This window comes from Petaurus breviceps, unplaced genomic scaffold (genome assembly GCF_028583685.1).
Source record: "Petaurus breviceps papuanus isolate PSGF00001 unplaced genomic scaffold, PetGlider_PUasm1.0 138, whole genome shotgun sequence".
NCBI lineage: Eukaryota > Metazoa > Chordata > Mammalia > Diprotodontia > Petauridae > Petaurus > Petaurus breviceps.
In genome coordinates this window covers 9,933,071-9,950,191 of record NW_027185694.1, presented here as the reverse complement: position 1 = coordinate 9,950,191, position 17,121 = coordinate 9,933,071, and the positions used below count along the sequence as shown (strand labels likewise).

The 17,121-nt window shown below is 35.2% G+C and overlaps 1 protein-coding gene across 3 annotated transcripts in view; it reads left to right on the top strand.

Annotated features, from left to right (window-relative positions):
* The window catches only part of VPS13A (vacuolar protein sorting 13 homolog A), a 308,176-nt gene that overhangs the window by 225,596 nt on the left and 65,459 nt on the right, over positions 1 to 17,121 (top strand). For all 3 annotated transcript variants that reach the window (XM_069105632.1, XM_069105621.1, XM_069105624.1), the window contains 2 exons: positions 12,529 to 12,658; positions 14,281 to 14,516. In XM_069105632.1, coding sequence (XP_068961733.1) covers positions 12,529 to 12,658; positions 14,281 to 14,516 — 366 coding nt within the window. The remainder of the gene's footprint in view (positions 1 to 12,528; positions 12,659 to 14,280; positions 14,517 to 17,121) is intronic.

Sequence of the window (17,121 nt, the reverse complement as noted above, 5' to 3'; positions counted from 1 at the left end):
GTAGATAGCACCTTCTTCATAGGTCCTTTTGCAGTTGATTTGAGTATTTATAATTCTCAAAATGACTTAGTTGCTCAAAGTTGTTCTTAAAACAATATTGCTTTCACTTTATACAATCTTCTCTTGGTTTTGTTCATTTCACTCTTCATTATTTAATGCAAGTCTTTCTATATTTCGTACACCACAATTTATTTAGCCATTCCTCATTTGATGGGCATCCTTGAAATTTCTAGTTCCTTGCCACCATGAAGAGAGCTGTTATAACTATTTTAGAATACATAGTTTCTTTTCCTTTTCCCCTAATCATGTTAGATACAGACATAAGAGTGATTTTCCTTGGTCAAAGGGTATATAGACAATTGAATAACTCTTTGGACATAATTCCACATTGCTCTCCAAAGTGGTTGGATTAGTTCACAGTTCCAGCGACAGTTAATTTTAGTGTCTCAGTTTTTCCACACCTCCTCCAACATTTGTCACTTTCTCCCTCTATCATTTTAACCAGTCTGATAGGTGCAAAAAGATATCTTGTGGTTATTTCAATTTGTGTTTCTCTAATAAGTGATGATTTAGAGCGTTTTTCATATGACTATAAATTGTTTTGATTTCTTCATTGGAAAACTGCCTGTTCATATCCTTTCATATCTATATCAATTGGGGAATGACCCATATAAAATTTTCCTAACTTTCTACTTCTAATTTTGACTACATAGTTTTTATTTGTACAAAATTGTTTTAATTTCGTGTAGTCAAAATTATCGATTTTACACCTCACAATATTTGCTGTCTCTTGTTTATTCATAAATTGTTCACCTATCCATAAGTATGACAGGTAATATATTCCACGTTTTACTGGTTTTCTTGTGATACCTCTCTTTATATCTAGGTTGTGTATCCATTTTGACCTTATCTTGGTAAATGATGTAAGATATTGGTCATGCCCAATTCTTCCCAACTGCTTTCCACCTTTCCCAAAAATTTTTACCAAACAATGGATTCTTACCCCTCAGACTTAAATATTTACATTTGTCAAACACAAGGTTACTATATTTATTTGCTATTATAAATTATTTGTTTACACTCTGTTCCACTGATCTACCTTCCTCTTTCTTAGGCAGTACCAGATAAGACTGAGTACTGCTAAACCCCTTTACATTTTTTCATTAGTTCCTTTGATATTGTTGACCTTTTATTCCTCCAAATGAATTTTGTATTGTTTTTTCTAACTCAGTAAAATAATGTTTTGGTTATTTAGTTGGGATGGCATTGAATAAGTAGATTAGTATTCTATTTTCGATAATGTAATTTTTATTATATTGATCCTGCCTACACATGAACTATTAATATTTCTGCAGTTATTTAAATCTGATTTTATTTGTATGAAAAGTTTTTTTATGATTTTGTTCATACAGTTCCTGGGTTTGTGTTGGCAGGTCTACTCCCAGGTATTTTATGTTGTCTACAGTTATTTTAAATAGAGTATCTCTTTAGTAAGCTCTTCTTGAAGGGGTTTGTTGGTGATATATAGGAATGCTGATGATTTATGTGGGTTTACTTTATATACTGCTGCTTTACTAAAATTATTGTTTCAATAAACTTTTTAGTTCAATCTTTAGAATGTTTCAAGTATATCATCATATTATCTGCAAAAATAGAGTTTTATTACCTCATTGCCAATTTCTTTTTCTTCTCTTATTCCTGCTGCTAGGATTTCCAATACAATATTTATTAATATTGGTGACAAAGGGCATCCTTGTTACACTTCTGTTCTTATTAGGAAGGCTTCTAGCTTATCCCTATTACAAATAATGCTTGCCAATTATTTTAGGTAAATGTTTCTTATCAATTTGAGGAAAAATCCATTTATACTTTATTTTCAAGTGTTTTTTTATGAGTGTTGTACTGTAAAGCTTTTTCTGCCTCTGTTGATCTAATCATGATTTTTTAAAAAATTTTATTATTGATATAATAAATTATGTTCATAGTTTTCCATATGTTAAACCATCCCTGCATTCCTGGTATAAACCTCACTTAGTCGTAATGTATATCCTTTGTAATATATTGTTGGAATCTCTTAACAATATTTTATTTAGAATTTTTATATTCATGTTAATTAATGAAATTGGTCTAGAATTTTCTTTATTAGTTTTTACTCTTCCTGGATTAGGTATCAGTACCATATTTGTTTCATAAAAGGAGTTTGCCCCCTTCTTTATCTATTATTCCAAATAATTTATTTAATATGTTTGGTAAAATTTACTTCTAAATCTATCTGGTCTTCATGCTTTTTTCTTAAGAAGCTCATTATAGCCTGTTAATTGCTTTTTCTAAAATAAGTTTATTTAGATAATTCTATTTCCTCTTCTGTTCGTTTAGGCAGTTTATATTTTAAAAATAAGTCCTCATAATTGCTTTGGTTTCATCTTTGTTAGTGGTATATTCACGCTTTTCATTTTTAATACTAGTGGTTTGATTGGTTTCTTTTTTATATCATATTTATTTATTGTCTTTTTCCTATAAAACCAACTCCTAGTTTTATTGATTAATTCAGTGGTTTCTTACACTCAGTTTTGTTAATCTCACCCCCTTCCTTTTTTTTTTTTTTTTTTTAGGATTTCCAATTTAGTGTTTAACTGGGTTTTTTCCCCAGTTTTTTAAACTGCATACCTAGTTCATTGGATTGCTCTTTCTCTAATTTATTGATATAAGCAGTTAGAGATATAAATTTTCCTGTGATTACTGTTTTTGTTGTATCCCTTATATTTTGATGTGTTTTCTCATTATTGACATTCTCTTTAATGACGTTATTGATTGTTTCTATAATTGGTTCTTTAACATACTCGTTCTTTAAAATTAGGTTGTTTAGTCTCTAGTTAGTTTTATTCTGTGTTTCCATGGTCCCTTAATTATAATTTTTATTGCATTATGATCTGAAAAGGATGTATTTAATGTTTCTGATTTTTTTTTGCATTTAACTACAAAATTTTTATGCCCTAATAAATGATCAGTATTTGTATAAGGGTCCCACGTACTGCTGAGAAAAGATATGTGCCTTTTCAGTTCTCTCCAATTATCTTTTGTATCTAGCTTATTTAACATTCTATTCACTTCCTTATTTATTTTTTGGTTGAATTTATCTAATTTTCAGAGGGGAAGATTAAAGTCCTCTACTATTATAGTACTACTATTTATAGCCACCTGTAATTCATTTAACTTTTCCTTTAAAAATTTAGATACTGTAGTATTTGGTGCATATAGATTTAGTATCAATGTTGCTTCATTGTAGTATGTTGTTTGCTCATTTTCTAAGTCAATTACTTGACTTTCTAACTCTTTGTCAAGGTAGGACTCTGCCTCTAGTGAGGTTTGGGTAGTGAGTTTTGAGGTTGGTGTATTGTTCCAGGCTTCAGGGGTTTTGTTTCAGCCACCCTGGATCCTCTACCATCTGTGGGCCCAGAGGTCCAGAAGCAGCTGCTGCTGCTGCTCTCCACTGCCCTGGGGCTAGGGTTTGACCCCAGCTGGACCAACCATGTTCTTCTTAGACCCAGGTGCCACAGGATTATCCCACTGACCTTCTATGCCGTCCTTGGCATTTGTGGGTTGAGAAACCTGAAAACCGCTACAACTGCTAGGGATTCAGTAGCCTGAGGCCTGCTCTAGCCCTGTATGTGCTAGTGTAGCCCACTCCAGGCTGGGCTCCGCTCCCAGCCTGTTGCAAGAGACCCTTCCTGACTACCCTGCAGGGTGTCTTGGACTGGAGATTCACTCTGTCATTTTCTTCCCTTTGTAGCTATAGAATTTGTTTATTTTTTACAAGTAATTGGAGGGGTTTGGGGGAGAACCCAAACAAGTCCCTACTTTTTACTCCAGCATCTAGGCTCTACCTGATCATAGCTTTCAGTTATTGTTTCACCCAACAGTTCTTATCTTGTCTCTCAACTATCTGTTCCCCAGATCACTTGTTTTTCTTATGACATATTTCATATTCTCTTCTATTTTTCGATGCTTTTGATTTTGTTTTATTATTTCTTTGTTCTTATAATGTTATTAGGTTCCCCTTGCGCAATTCTAGTTTTCAAGGAATTATTCTCCTCAAATTTTTACATTTCTTTTTCTAATTGGTTAACTTTCTTTTTGTTGTTGTTGTTTTTTTTTTACAATTTCATATTTAATTTATTAATTGAAGGAAATGGTATATTTTAGTTAGGGGTTAATGAAAATAAAAAGTTTTTTTTTTTAAATAAGCCAAGTTTATGATTCCTTTGAAATCTGGTCTGTGAACCCCAGGTTATGAACCCCAGCTATAGGTGATATTTTGCCCAGCTCTGATATCCTGTGTTCTAAGGAGCTTCTCAATTATTATATTATGTATTCTAAGATCTTTCCCATCCTTTTCATAAAATCTTTTTGTAAATTAAACTTTATGTTTATTTTACATCATTCATTTCCACAAGATTTTGAGTTACAAATTTTCTCCCCATCTTTCCCCTACTCACCACCCCAAAACAGTGATACCACTGTATACCCCCTCCCCCAATCTGCTCTCTCCTATGTCCTCTCCCATCTCCCCTCTGATGTTCTGGTAGGGCAAGATGAATCTCCATTCTCCAGTGCGTATATATCATATTTCCCAGTTGCATGTAAAAAAAAATATGAATAGTATATTTTTTAAGCATTTGATTTTAAAACTTTGAATTCCAGATTCTTTCACTACCTCTCTCGTCACCCACCCTTACTGGGAAGATAAGCAATTCAATATAGGTTGTACATGTGTAGTTACACAAAACATTTCCATAGTGGATATATTGTGAAAGACTGACTGTATTTCCCTCCATCCTATCCCATCCACCCCACCCAATTGTTCTATTCTCTACTTTGACCCTGTCCCTTTTCAAAAGTGTGTGCTTCCAACTTCCCTCCCCTCCCAACATGCATTCTCTTTCATCATCCCCTTCCCCCCCTACTCTCCTGTAGGGGAAGAAACCCAGTTTAGTGTGTATGTTATTCCCTCTCTAAGCCAAATTCTGTGAGAATAAGGTTGACCCATTCCCTTTAGCCTTCCTGTTCTTCCCCTCCATTATAAGAGTTATCCCTTGCCTCTTCTGTGTGAGATAATTTACTCCATTCTGTCTCTCCCCATCTCCTCTCATTATGTTCCTCTCTCACCTCTCAATTTCACCTTTTAAGTATCATCCCTTCCTATTCAATTGATCCTGTGCCTGTACACACATATACACACACTCACATATATATTCATATGCACATATACCCGTCTATAGAGGCATATATATGTATGAATACACACACACACACACACATATATATATATGAATACACACACACATACACACACACACACACACACACATATATATATATATATATATATATATATATATATATACACACACACACATTTATATTCCCTTCAACTATCCTCATACTGAGGAAAGTTTCATAAATTACAATTATCATTTTTCCATGTAAGCATATAAATAGTTTAACTTTGATAAGTTCCTTATGATTTCTTTTCCCTGTTTATCTTCTCATGCTTCTCTTGCTTCTTGTATTTGAATGTCAGATTTTCTATTCAACTCTGGTTTTTTCATCAAGAATGCTTGAAAGTCCTCTATTTCATTGAATGACCATAATTTCCCCTGAAACATTATACTCAGTTTTGCCAGGTAGGTGATTCTTGGTTTTAGTCCTAGCTCCTTTGACTTCTGGAATATCTTATTCCAAGCTCTTTGATCCCTTAATGTAGAAGCTGCTAGATCCTGTGTTATCCTGATTGTGTTTCCACAATATTCAAATTGTTTCTTCTTGGCTGCTTGTAATATTTTCTCCTTGACCTGGAAACTCCAGAACCTGGCTATGATACTCTTAGGAGTTTTCTTTTGGGAATATTTTTCAAGAGGTGATCGGTAGATTCTTTCAACCTCTGGTTTGCCCTCTGGTTGTAAAATATCAAGGCAATTTTCCTTGAGAATTTCTTTTGAAGGATGATTTCTAGGTTCTTTTTTTGATAATAGCTTTCAGGTAGTCCACTGATTTTTAAATGATCTCTCCTGGATCTATTTTCCAGGTTAGTGGTTTTTCCAATGAGGTATTTCACATTGCCTTCTATTTTTTTCATTTGTTTGGATCTGTTTAATAGTGAGAAAATTTAATAATGAAAAACCTTGATTTCTCATAAAGTCATTAGCTTCCATTTGCTCCAGTCTAATTCTGAAGGAATGATTCTCTTCAATGAGCTTTTGAGATTCTTTTTCCATCTGGCAAATTCAGCTTTTTAAGGCATTCTGTTCCTCATTACCTTTTTGAGCCTCTTTTGCCATTTGAGTTAGTCTATTTCTTAAGGTGCTATTTTCTTCAGTCAAGTTGTTGACTGCCTTTTCATAATTTTCTTGCATTTTTCTAATTTCTCTTCCCTTTTTTTCCTCCACTTCTCTTGATTTTCAGAATCCTTCTTGAGCTCCTCCATGGCCTGTAATCAATTCGTGTTTTTCTTAGAATCTTTTGGTGCAGGAGTTCTGACTTCATTGTCTTCTTCCTGTTCCATGCTTTGATCCTTTTTGTCCCCATAAAAGGAATCTAAAGTTGGATTGCTCTGTTTGCTTTGCTTCCTTTGCTTGTTCATGTTGCCATTCAATTACTTGACTTTTGAGCTTTTTGCCACAGTAGAACTCTGCTACCAGAGTTTCCAAATCACTGGGGTTTTTACAGGTGCTGGAGCTATTAGAAGGCCACCGCCTGTATAGCCCCACACGCTCTGGCTCACTGGTCCCACACCTCAGGACCACCACCCAAAGCTGTGATCCAGATCCAGGCAGATTAAAGCAAGAACAATTACCCTCTGAATGGTCACTTGGCCCCCCTACAATCTGCAGGCCAGGAGCTCTGAAGCAGCCCTGTGGAGGTGGTTACTTGGCTGCCGCATCTATACACAGGTAGAGGCGGACCACTCCTCTTTCCCCCCCAGTTGCAACCAAGTTCTACACTGAACTTTTCCTTTGTCTTTGGCATTTATGCGTTGATATTTCTGGAAACTGCCACCACTGCAGGTGATCCACTCTCCCTAGGACCACTCCAGCTGCTGCTGGTTGGTGGCTGCCCTGGGGCTAAAATTGCAGGTTCACGTGGGTGTGGGCTCTGCTTCTAGCATGTTGTGATGGACCCTTCCTGTTAAAGTGCCTGGCTGCCTTCAGTGGGAGATTTGTTTCTCTCTGTCACTTTGTGTGTTCTGTAGCACTAAAAATTTTTTAGAGTCATATTTTATAGGTATTTGAGGCAGTTATGGGGTAGCTCACAGAGTTTTCCTGCTTTTACACAGCCATCTTGGCTTCTGGTTTACTTTCTTTTATTTTTCTCATAATTTTCTTGATCTTTTTTTTTTTTTGCTCTTATTTTTCCCCTAATTTTACCTCAGTCTTTCTCATTTGATTTTTTACTCTGTTTTAAGTTAGTCCAAGAATTCTTTTTGGGCTTGTGACCATTTTAACATTTCTCTTTGAGTTGGAATGACTTTTTAAAGTATGTTATCTTCTTCTGAGTATGAACCTAGATCTTTTCTTTCCCCATAGTAGCTATCTGTGGTTGGGTTCATTCTTCTTTGCTTACTCATTTTTATTTTCATTTTGTTTTATTTTATTTTTAGCAAGTTGTTATTGTTATCAGGTTCTAGTCCTGTCTGGGGGCCATCCTTAGGCACTTCTCTCCACCCCTAGCCTCTGCCAGCTGCATCTTCTCCTCCCCACCCTTCACTACCAGCTCTCACTCCTTGCAGTCCCTCCCAGGGCTACAGACTTCTTTCCTTCCCTCTGCTCTGGAAACCAGATTTAGAGTTTCCACTCTCCTGCAGGATCTCCACTCCCTTGCTGCCTCTCTTACTAGGCGTGTACTCAGTTCTCCCCTCCCATAGAAGCAGCCGTATACCCTGTATGCTCAATACAGCTGGGCCTGGCAATACAGACAGAATATTCTTCCTCTGTTCAACTGTCCCACCCCCACATTGCCATGAGGTAAAAATTCCTGAAGTTGAGATGACCCAGCTGCCCTCAGGGCTTGTCATTTTTTGGTTCAGCAAAGTCTCCCTCAAGATGTTTGCACTTCAGTGGAGTCAAACCTCTGTACCTGGTGGTCCAGTCTTTCCTGAGGTCCCCTCAGATTCTCTTATAAGGACATCTACTTTATCCAGACTTTTGCTCTGAGTTCGCTCTGAGGTGTTCTGTCTTGTTTGGAGGATAAATTTGGAGACCTTAGTATTTTCTGACCTACTCTGCCATTTTCCTCATTTTTAAAACTTTACAGAGAAGGGTGGTAGAGATTGAGCAATAGGAGAAGGAAATGCTAATTTAAAAAAATCTTGGTTGAAAGTCCCATCTAAGCAGTCATCCCAAAGACATAAATAAGGGTGAAAATGGGAAGAGAGCAAAAAATCTAAAAGTTTGGGTTTTTTTTCCATATGAAACTCTTTTCACCAGATAGGACAGACATAACAGTTTGATTCTGACGTCACAATTCAAGATATGCTTATAGATGGTAATAGTGGCATTAAGAAAATAAAGACAAGAAAGCCAACTATACTAGATCAAGTGTACACAGAGGCAGTCCCTGCTAGGTGACATAATCATAAAGAAAATGAAGGATCAATTCTCTAAGTATCTACAGAAGGGGAATAGGCCAAAATCATGGAAAAACTCTTAGCAGATCAATGAGATAGTGTCCAAGAGCAGAACGTGGTTAGCAATGTGAAGTGCTACAGAGAGGAGAAGCCAAGAAGGATGAACACTGAGAAAAGGCTGCCTAGATGTGCCAATTAAGAATTGGTTACTTAGGAGAGAATAGGTGTTTTTGAATGATGAAGTTGAAAGCCAAATAGTAGAGGGTGTAGAACACTAAAAGAAATGGTCACTGCTTTTAGATGCTTTCTTCAAGGATTTTAACTAAGAAAGATATAAGATTTAAAGGAGGATAGCTATCAGAGGTGAATCAAATGAAGTGTTTTTATTTTATTTTGTTTTGTTTTTATGATAGAATATACTTAGACATGTCTGCCTAAGTATGTCTTTACCCTGATCAAGGGTAAATGGTGAGGGATTGCGTTGACAAGAAGTGCTACCTCCTAATCAGAAACTGGAGTCAAAGAAGGTAATAGGTGATGAGGTCATGATAATGTGAGATGAGAGAGAAAAAAGGAATTTGTGGAAAATGTCTTCAGTTTTATAGGTGAAGGTCTTTAGCTAAGACCATGGAAATGGAATTGCTTTGGAAGACTGGAGGAGAGGCGGCGAGGTGGTGCAGTGAATAGAGCACCAGTTCTGGAATCAGGAGGACCCGAGTTCCAATGTGGCCTGAGACACTTAACACTTCCTAGCTGTGTGACCTTGGGCAAGTCACTTAACCCCAATTTCCCTGCCTTGCTACCTCCAAAAAGCAAAAAAAAAAAAGAAGAAGAAGAGGAGTGGAGGAGAAGAGAGAAAGTTTGTAATACAAGCTTTGTAACACAGAAAAGTGAAAAGAGGGAATTAAATAAAAGTATATTAAGTGTCTGTTATGTCTTAGACACTGCTAAGCCCTGGTGATATAAAGATTAAAAAAAATCAACAGTAAAACCCTGCCCTTAAGGAGCTCACAATCTGATTGGAGAAGACAACTTGCAAATAGCTGTGTGATACAGACAAGATATATATATATAGGTTACATTGGAGATAATCTCAGAGGAAAAAGACTAAGATTAGGCAAGACTGGGAAAGATTTCTTATAGAAGGTAGGACTTGAGCTGCTACTTGTAGGAAGCTAGAAGGCAGTATTGAAGAGGGAGAAAATTCCAGGCATGACCGAGTCACCAGTAAAAATGCACCAAGTAGGGAAATGGAGTTTATTTTGCAAGAAGGCCAGTCACTTGTTCCTAAGTATGTGGAGGAGAGTAAGGTATAAGAAGACTGGGAAGGTATGAAGGGCTTTTATTCACCACCCCCATCCACACACACACACACACACACACACTTAATAGAATTTTATCTTTTCTAATTATATGTAAAGAAAGATTTTGAGTTTCAGATTTTTCTCCCTACCCTCCCTCCTCCCTAAGACAGCAAGCAATCTTATATATACATGTACAGTCATGTTAAACATTTTCCATATTAGTCCTGTTGTGAAAGAAGAATCAGAACAAAGGGGGAAAAAAAAACAAGTGAAAATAAATAGTATGCTTCAAATCTGCGTCCAGACTCCATAGTTTTTTCTCTGGATGTGGATAGCATTTTCCATCATGAGTCTTTTTTTTTTTTTTTGCCTTTTAGAGGGGATAGGTAGGGCATTTGGGGTTAAGTGATTTGCCTAAGGTCACACGGCTAGTTTTGTGTTAAGTGTCTGAGGCCAGATTTGAATTTTGGTCCTGCTGACTCCAGGGCAGTGCTGAATTCACTGCACCACGTAGCCACCCTATGTCATGAGTCCTTTGGAATTGTCATTGATGATTATATTGCTGAGAAGAGCTAAGTCTATCATAGTTGCTCTTCGCACAGTGTTGCTGTTACTGTATACAGTGTTCTCCTGGTTCTGCTCACTTCACTTAGCATCAGTTCATGTAAATCTTTCCAGGTTTTTCTGAAATCCTTCTGCTCATAATTTCTTATAGCACAGTAGATTCCATTACATTCACATACTACAACTTGTTCAGCCATTTCCCAATAGATGGACATCCCCTCAATCTCCAGTTCTTTGCTATGAAGAACTTTAAAAGTCAAACATAACATTTTATAGTTGATCGTGGAGGTAATAGAGAGCCACCAGACTTTGTTCAAGGAGGACTTTTTAAAAAATTGATATTAATATTGGAACCAGATTTAGGCCCACATCTTCTTTTCTTGCATTGTACATAGTCAGAAATTCGGTGTCCTTTATTTGTTGGTTGTTAGTTGTACCACTTTGTACACTTATCTCTTTGTAGGACCACCTTTCCATTTTATCAGAGTCTCTTTGAAATATTTTCTGGTCCTCAAGAAAAGTTCAGCATAATTTGCAAATTTCATGATCATTTACTTGGCTTATTTGTTTGTAATTATAGAATTTGGCTATGGTTCTACCTTTCGTCTATCACATCAATCTTGACACCAAGCCAGGGGGGAAGAAATTGAATGGAATGTGTTGAGTCCTGGATTTGGAGTCAGAAAGTTTGGCTTCAAAGCTTGGCTTTTTCACTTCCTTTGTGACATTGGGTAAACTACTTATGAAAATTGAGGTTCAGAGTATTAATCTGTAAAATGATTGGGTTGTAATAGATGACCTCTAAAGGTAGGTAGGTGGAGACAGGTGGTCTTCCTAGCTAGGCTTGGGAGTCAGACCTGAATTCAAATTCAGTTTCAGACACTTAAGTAGCTGTGTGACCCTGAGAAATCACAATGCCATCTGCCTTTTCCCCCTCAACTGTACAATGGTGGTAACACCTTCCTCACAAAGTTGTGAGCATCAAATGAGGTAATATTTTTGAAGTGCTTATTAGCACAGTACTATGAGAAATGAATAGTTCTCTCTTATATTTAATATCATATTATTGTATTAGCACCAAGGTTTTTCCCTTTTCTACTTCCTCATCCAGAAACCAATCAGTATGGGAAATCCTTCTTACAGATTTACCCAGACCAAAATTTAATCAGACAGTAAAAGAAATTCAAAGTTTAGGCTAATGGGTATATTTCTGCTCGTTTGTGCTGAGCATGCGTGGGGGGTGGAGTTGGTGGTTTGATTCTCCCTATTATCAAGACAGGTGATATGGAAATTGATGTCTCTTTAACCAAGACTTTAGTCACCTATGTCACATACCCCAATACCTTCATTTCAGTATACCCCACACCTCCCTTTGTGTTAAGCCGGTAGAGTTGATTGCCATCCATTAGAATACCTCCTCTTCAAAGGCCATATACATGTGACTCCACTATCCTTAGGTGTCTTTGGTCTAAGAGAAATGGCCAGTGACCATCTTTTTATTAATAATTTGCTGGCCTTATTAATAAAATGATGAAATTATGGAGAAAATATGTTTTTCAAAACTTTTTAATTGTCACAATTTCTGGCACATAGTAGGTACTTAATAAATGGCTCGTTCCTCTTCCTCTCTAATATTTTTAAGCTCTAAATCTTTGATATTAAGATTGCATTTATTTGAGTAATCATGCCTTCTGATTTCACTGGCTCTGCTGCTTCAGTGTTGTTAAGTAAAGGTTTCATAAACAAAACAAAGATTATGCAGTACTGGTAAGTATCACTGATGATTCAATTCTATTCATTTGTTAGTATTCAGAATGCTGGTATTTGGAAAGTGGTCTCCAGTGCTTAAAACATTTCTCAAGGTTAACAGTTTCCTTTGCCATCTTGCTTGCAGTAAACATTACAAACATTTCCCCTATTGCAAAGACAACTTTATAGCTCAGTATGAGTTATCTTAACCATGCTATCTAATGAGTTGGTGGCACTGACTTGCATTTTAAATACTTAAATTCTTACCATTTTTGTTGTGTGTCTTAGTTGTCTCACTGAAATGGAAGACATGCTTCCTCCTGGTAAAGCAGTTTTGTATACTTGGAGTGATCCCATAGGCTCTAGAAAACTGACCTGGAAATGTGGAAAGAGCCGCGGTGAAGTAACACAAAAAGATGTATGTATTTTGATTGGAGTTTATAGTTGTAAGTGATTTAGATATCCTCTTTGGCTCACCTGTTCTAAGGATATAATTTTGTAGAATGGTGACAGTGTTGAATGTAGCATAGTCTTCTGGAATGGTAACAATTTAAACTAATCAAAACTTAAACTCAGGTGATTTTATTTTCTTCACTTCCTTATGTATTTGTATCTTAATTTACAGAATAGGGCAAATTGTTCTTGGAAAAGTACATTTCAATTCCACCACATATCTTATTAGATATATTTTCTGTGACCTATAAGAAATTATCTGAAGAAGAAACAGCTGAATATGTTCTGAGTTTTTTCTTAAGGTGGTCTCTGAACTAATCTTTTATGATAGATAACCAGGACTATATTTAAGTTTCTGAAATCAATGTTATCATATTTAATTATTTTAACAAAATATTTGATTTGAGACATATCAAGGGCATAATCTTACTTCTTTTTGTGGTGACAAGGAGAACAAATGAGTGTAGGCACCCTTTTGCCCTACCTCATGACTGATTGAAAAAAATTTAAGAACTAGTAGAATAGGATAGGAAAAAAATTACCTGTTCTCACCAGATCCACTTAGTTCCTCCTTGTAATTGCCAATTCTCATAAATGGTACACCCAAAGAAAATAGGAAAGACAGAAAAATATTCAGTTTCTTTCAGGCCTGCTGACTTACATAAAAAAAATTCCATTTCCTTTAGTTCTGTTTTCATTCCTTTCTGAATAGAGAGGAGGTATGGGCAAATGTAATTATTTTCAGGACATTTCCATATTGAAGTTTCTTCTAATATAATGAGTCTTCTCTTGATTACCTGGGGAAAATAATTTAAAATCGTATAGCGAATCCATATCTGAGCCTGTGGTATTATCATATTATTGCTTTTAATCCAAAAGTAAACATTATTAGTCAGAAAAAAGCTAGTAAAATTACAATTTATTAAAAATACAATAAAATATTATTTGACATCCTAATGTCCAAACTCCATATTAACCAAAGAACTTCTCCTTAAAATTGACTGTGATAATCTATAGAAAGTATGGTTCTTGACTTCATTCTTTTATTACTGTTCTCTGTGGTCATAGGCAAGATATAGAACCTTTCAGAAGCTCTGTTGATTTATGAATTATGCAGGGACTAGATGATCTTCAAAATAACTCCTAATTTTAGCAGTTAATATTTTAAACTAATTCCTTCATTCGTTATTACATATATTGCAACTTTCCCATTACCATAACAGAGTATTCCTTGGAGATAAAGAATAATAGTTTGCATGTTATATTCCTCAATAAAATTCAGTTTAACTAGTAAGTATTTGATGTTTGCAAGAATTTTTTTGCCCTTCTGAAACCACAGTAACACTGTACACTTTAAAGATCATGGTGTGAGGTTTTCAGGTAGTATCCATTTTCCTGTTTAAAGTCAAGCCAACAAACATTTACTGGTCTGTTCTGAGGAACCTCATCTACAGTATAATAGTGACCATACCAGCTATAGTGAGGCAGTCTAAACAATGCCCACCTTTGAAGTATTCACAAATAATGTGAATGAATATTAAATTTTTTCTAAGCTAATTTTTTTCTTTGTTTTTTACTTTGTTATAGGACATGATGACACCAATAAATTTGGGTGGGAAAAAGACCATTTATTTAGTTTCATTCTTTGAAGGCTTGCAACGCATTATTTTATTCACTGAAGATCCTAAAGTATTTAAAGTGACGTATGAAAGTGAAAAAGCAGAGTTGGCAGAGCAAGAAATTGTGTTGTCATTGCAAGATGTTGGCATTTCGTTGGTTAATAACTATACAAAACAAGAAGTAGCCTATATTGGCATCACAAGGTTGGATATAGCATATATATGTGTGTGTGCGTGTGTGTGTGTGCGTGTATGCGTGTTAAATTGTAGTTGAAAAAGTGAATAGTCAATATTTGTATAAATGTATTTAAAGAGAATGTTTTTGTTTATATTTTAAAGGAATTTAGTTTGTTTAGTTTTCATTTATTCATAATGATAATTGGATAATTTTAGCTTGAAAATATTTTGGAGAATTTCATATAATTTTTGAGATAAGATTGGCAGCTTGGTGACACAGCGAATAGAGTACCAGCCCTGGAGTCATCAGCCCTGAGTTCAAATTTGGCCTCAGACACTTGATACACTTACTAGCTGTGTAACCTTGGGCAAGTTACTTAATCCTAATTGCCTTGCCTTCCCCTCTCAAAAAAAAAATGATTGTGTTATAAGACAAAATTGACAGAATGATCTCTATGATAACAATCCCCAATTCTAACAGTTTTTTTTAACTAATTAGTAAACATTATATATGTTATGATAATGATATTATTGTTAAAATTTTGTAATATTTTAAATAAATCTATTTTATTTAAATAAATGTTTTAATATTATATTTTATATATTATATATTTTTGTATATAATAGTATAAATTATAATATTAAATAAATGTAATATTTTTAATAAATCTATTTTATTTAAAATAAATCTTTTTTACTGAATCTGTTACAATGGGATAGAGTACCAGGACTGGAGTCAGGACGATTTTTCTTCGTGAGTTCAGATCTGGGCTCAGACCCTATTTGTGACCCTGAGCAAGGCATTTAACCTGATTTGCTTCTGTTTCCCCATCTATAAAAAATGACCTGAAGAATGTAATATAGTGTAAACCACTCCAATATCTTTGCCAAAAGGTCACAAAGAGTTGGACATGACTTAAACAATTGAACAACAATAACAAAAATCACAATATTTAATAGGATAAATGTGTTTAAAGTAACTGTTGGAAATTACTGCTAAACTAAATCTTTGTACAGTGTACAATTTAATAGTCAGTAATTGCTCATTTCCAAGATTATTGAGTTTAGCAATTGTGTTGATCCCCATATTTTCATTTCTGTATTTTTTCCTTCTTCATTTTCATTAGAAATTAGAGCGGAAGCTTCAGTAGATTCTCTCTGCCTTGGCACCTTATTTACATTATGTGCTTCTTGTATTTTGTATTACGTAGTATTTTTCTTAACCTAGACTGATTGTTTTAATCTTATGTACTTAATTGAATTAAACTATTTCTGTTCACTTTAACCACAGTAAACTATAGCTTTAACTTTTCACTGTAATATTTGACCTAAGGCATGCTCTTGACATACTAGGAATTTGTATTCATTCAAATGGAATTTTTTTGTCTTGTTTTCTCAGAAATTCAATTTTTTTCCCTACCAAAAAATTGATGTGCTTTACTTTAAAGATAATGAACTACCCAGCAAATTGTAAGACTCTTAAAAAATTCTAGTTCATATCCAATGCTAGTTTTTTCATTATCTTTGACTCTAGCTGAAACTTAGAATTTTTTTGGTTTTTGTTTGTTTTGTTTTGTTTTTCCAGAATTTATTTATTTTTAGTTTTCAGAATTAATTTCCATGAGATTTTGAGTTCCAAATATTCTCCCCATCTCTCCCCTACCCTCCACCCCAAGATTCCAAGCATATTGATTATCCCTTCTCACAGTCTGCTCTCTCTTATATCCCCCCTATTTCCCCCTTCCCCCTTACTTTCTTTTAGGGCAAGATGCATTTCTATACCCCATTGCTTGTGTATCTTATTTCCTGGTTGCATGTAAAAACAATTTTTTTAACATTTGTTTTTAAATCTTTGAGTTCCAAATTCTCTCCTTTCTTCCCTCCTCACCCACCCCTACTGGGAAGACAAGCAATTCAATATTAGTTATACATATGTAGTTATGCAAAACATTTCCATAGTGGTCATATTGTGAAAGACTAACTGTATTTCCCTGCATCCTATCCTGCCCCCCATTTATTCTATTTTCTCCTTTGACCCTATCCGTCTTTAATAGTGTTTGCTTCTGACTACCCTCTCTCCCAGTCTGCCCTCCCTTCTGTCCTCCCCCCTCTTATCCCCTTCCCCACTGCTTTCCTCTAGGGTAAGATAACTGATTGAGTGTGTATGTTATTCCTTCTTTAAGCCAAGTCCAATAAGAGTAAGGTTGATTCATTCCCTTTCAACCTCCCTGATCTTCCCTTCCATTGTAATAGCTTTCTCTTACCTCTTTTATGTGAGATAATTTACCCTACGCTATCTCTCCCTTTCTCCTTCTCCCAATATATTCCTCTCTCACCTCTGAACTTTATTTTTTAGATATCATCCCTTTATATTCAACTCACCCTTTGCCCTGTCTGTGTATACATATACACACATATACACTCACACACACGTATACATACATACCCATGCATACATATATGTATGCATACACACACACTTCCTTCAACTCTCCTAATACTGAGAAAAGTCTCATGAGTTACAAATATTGTCTTTCCATGTAGGAATGTAAACAGTTCAACTTTAATAAGTTCCTCATTTCTCTTTTGCTATTTATCTTTTCATGCTTCTTCTATTTGAAAGTCAGATTTT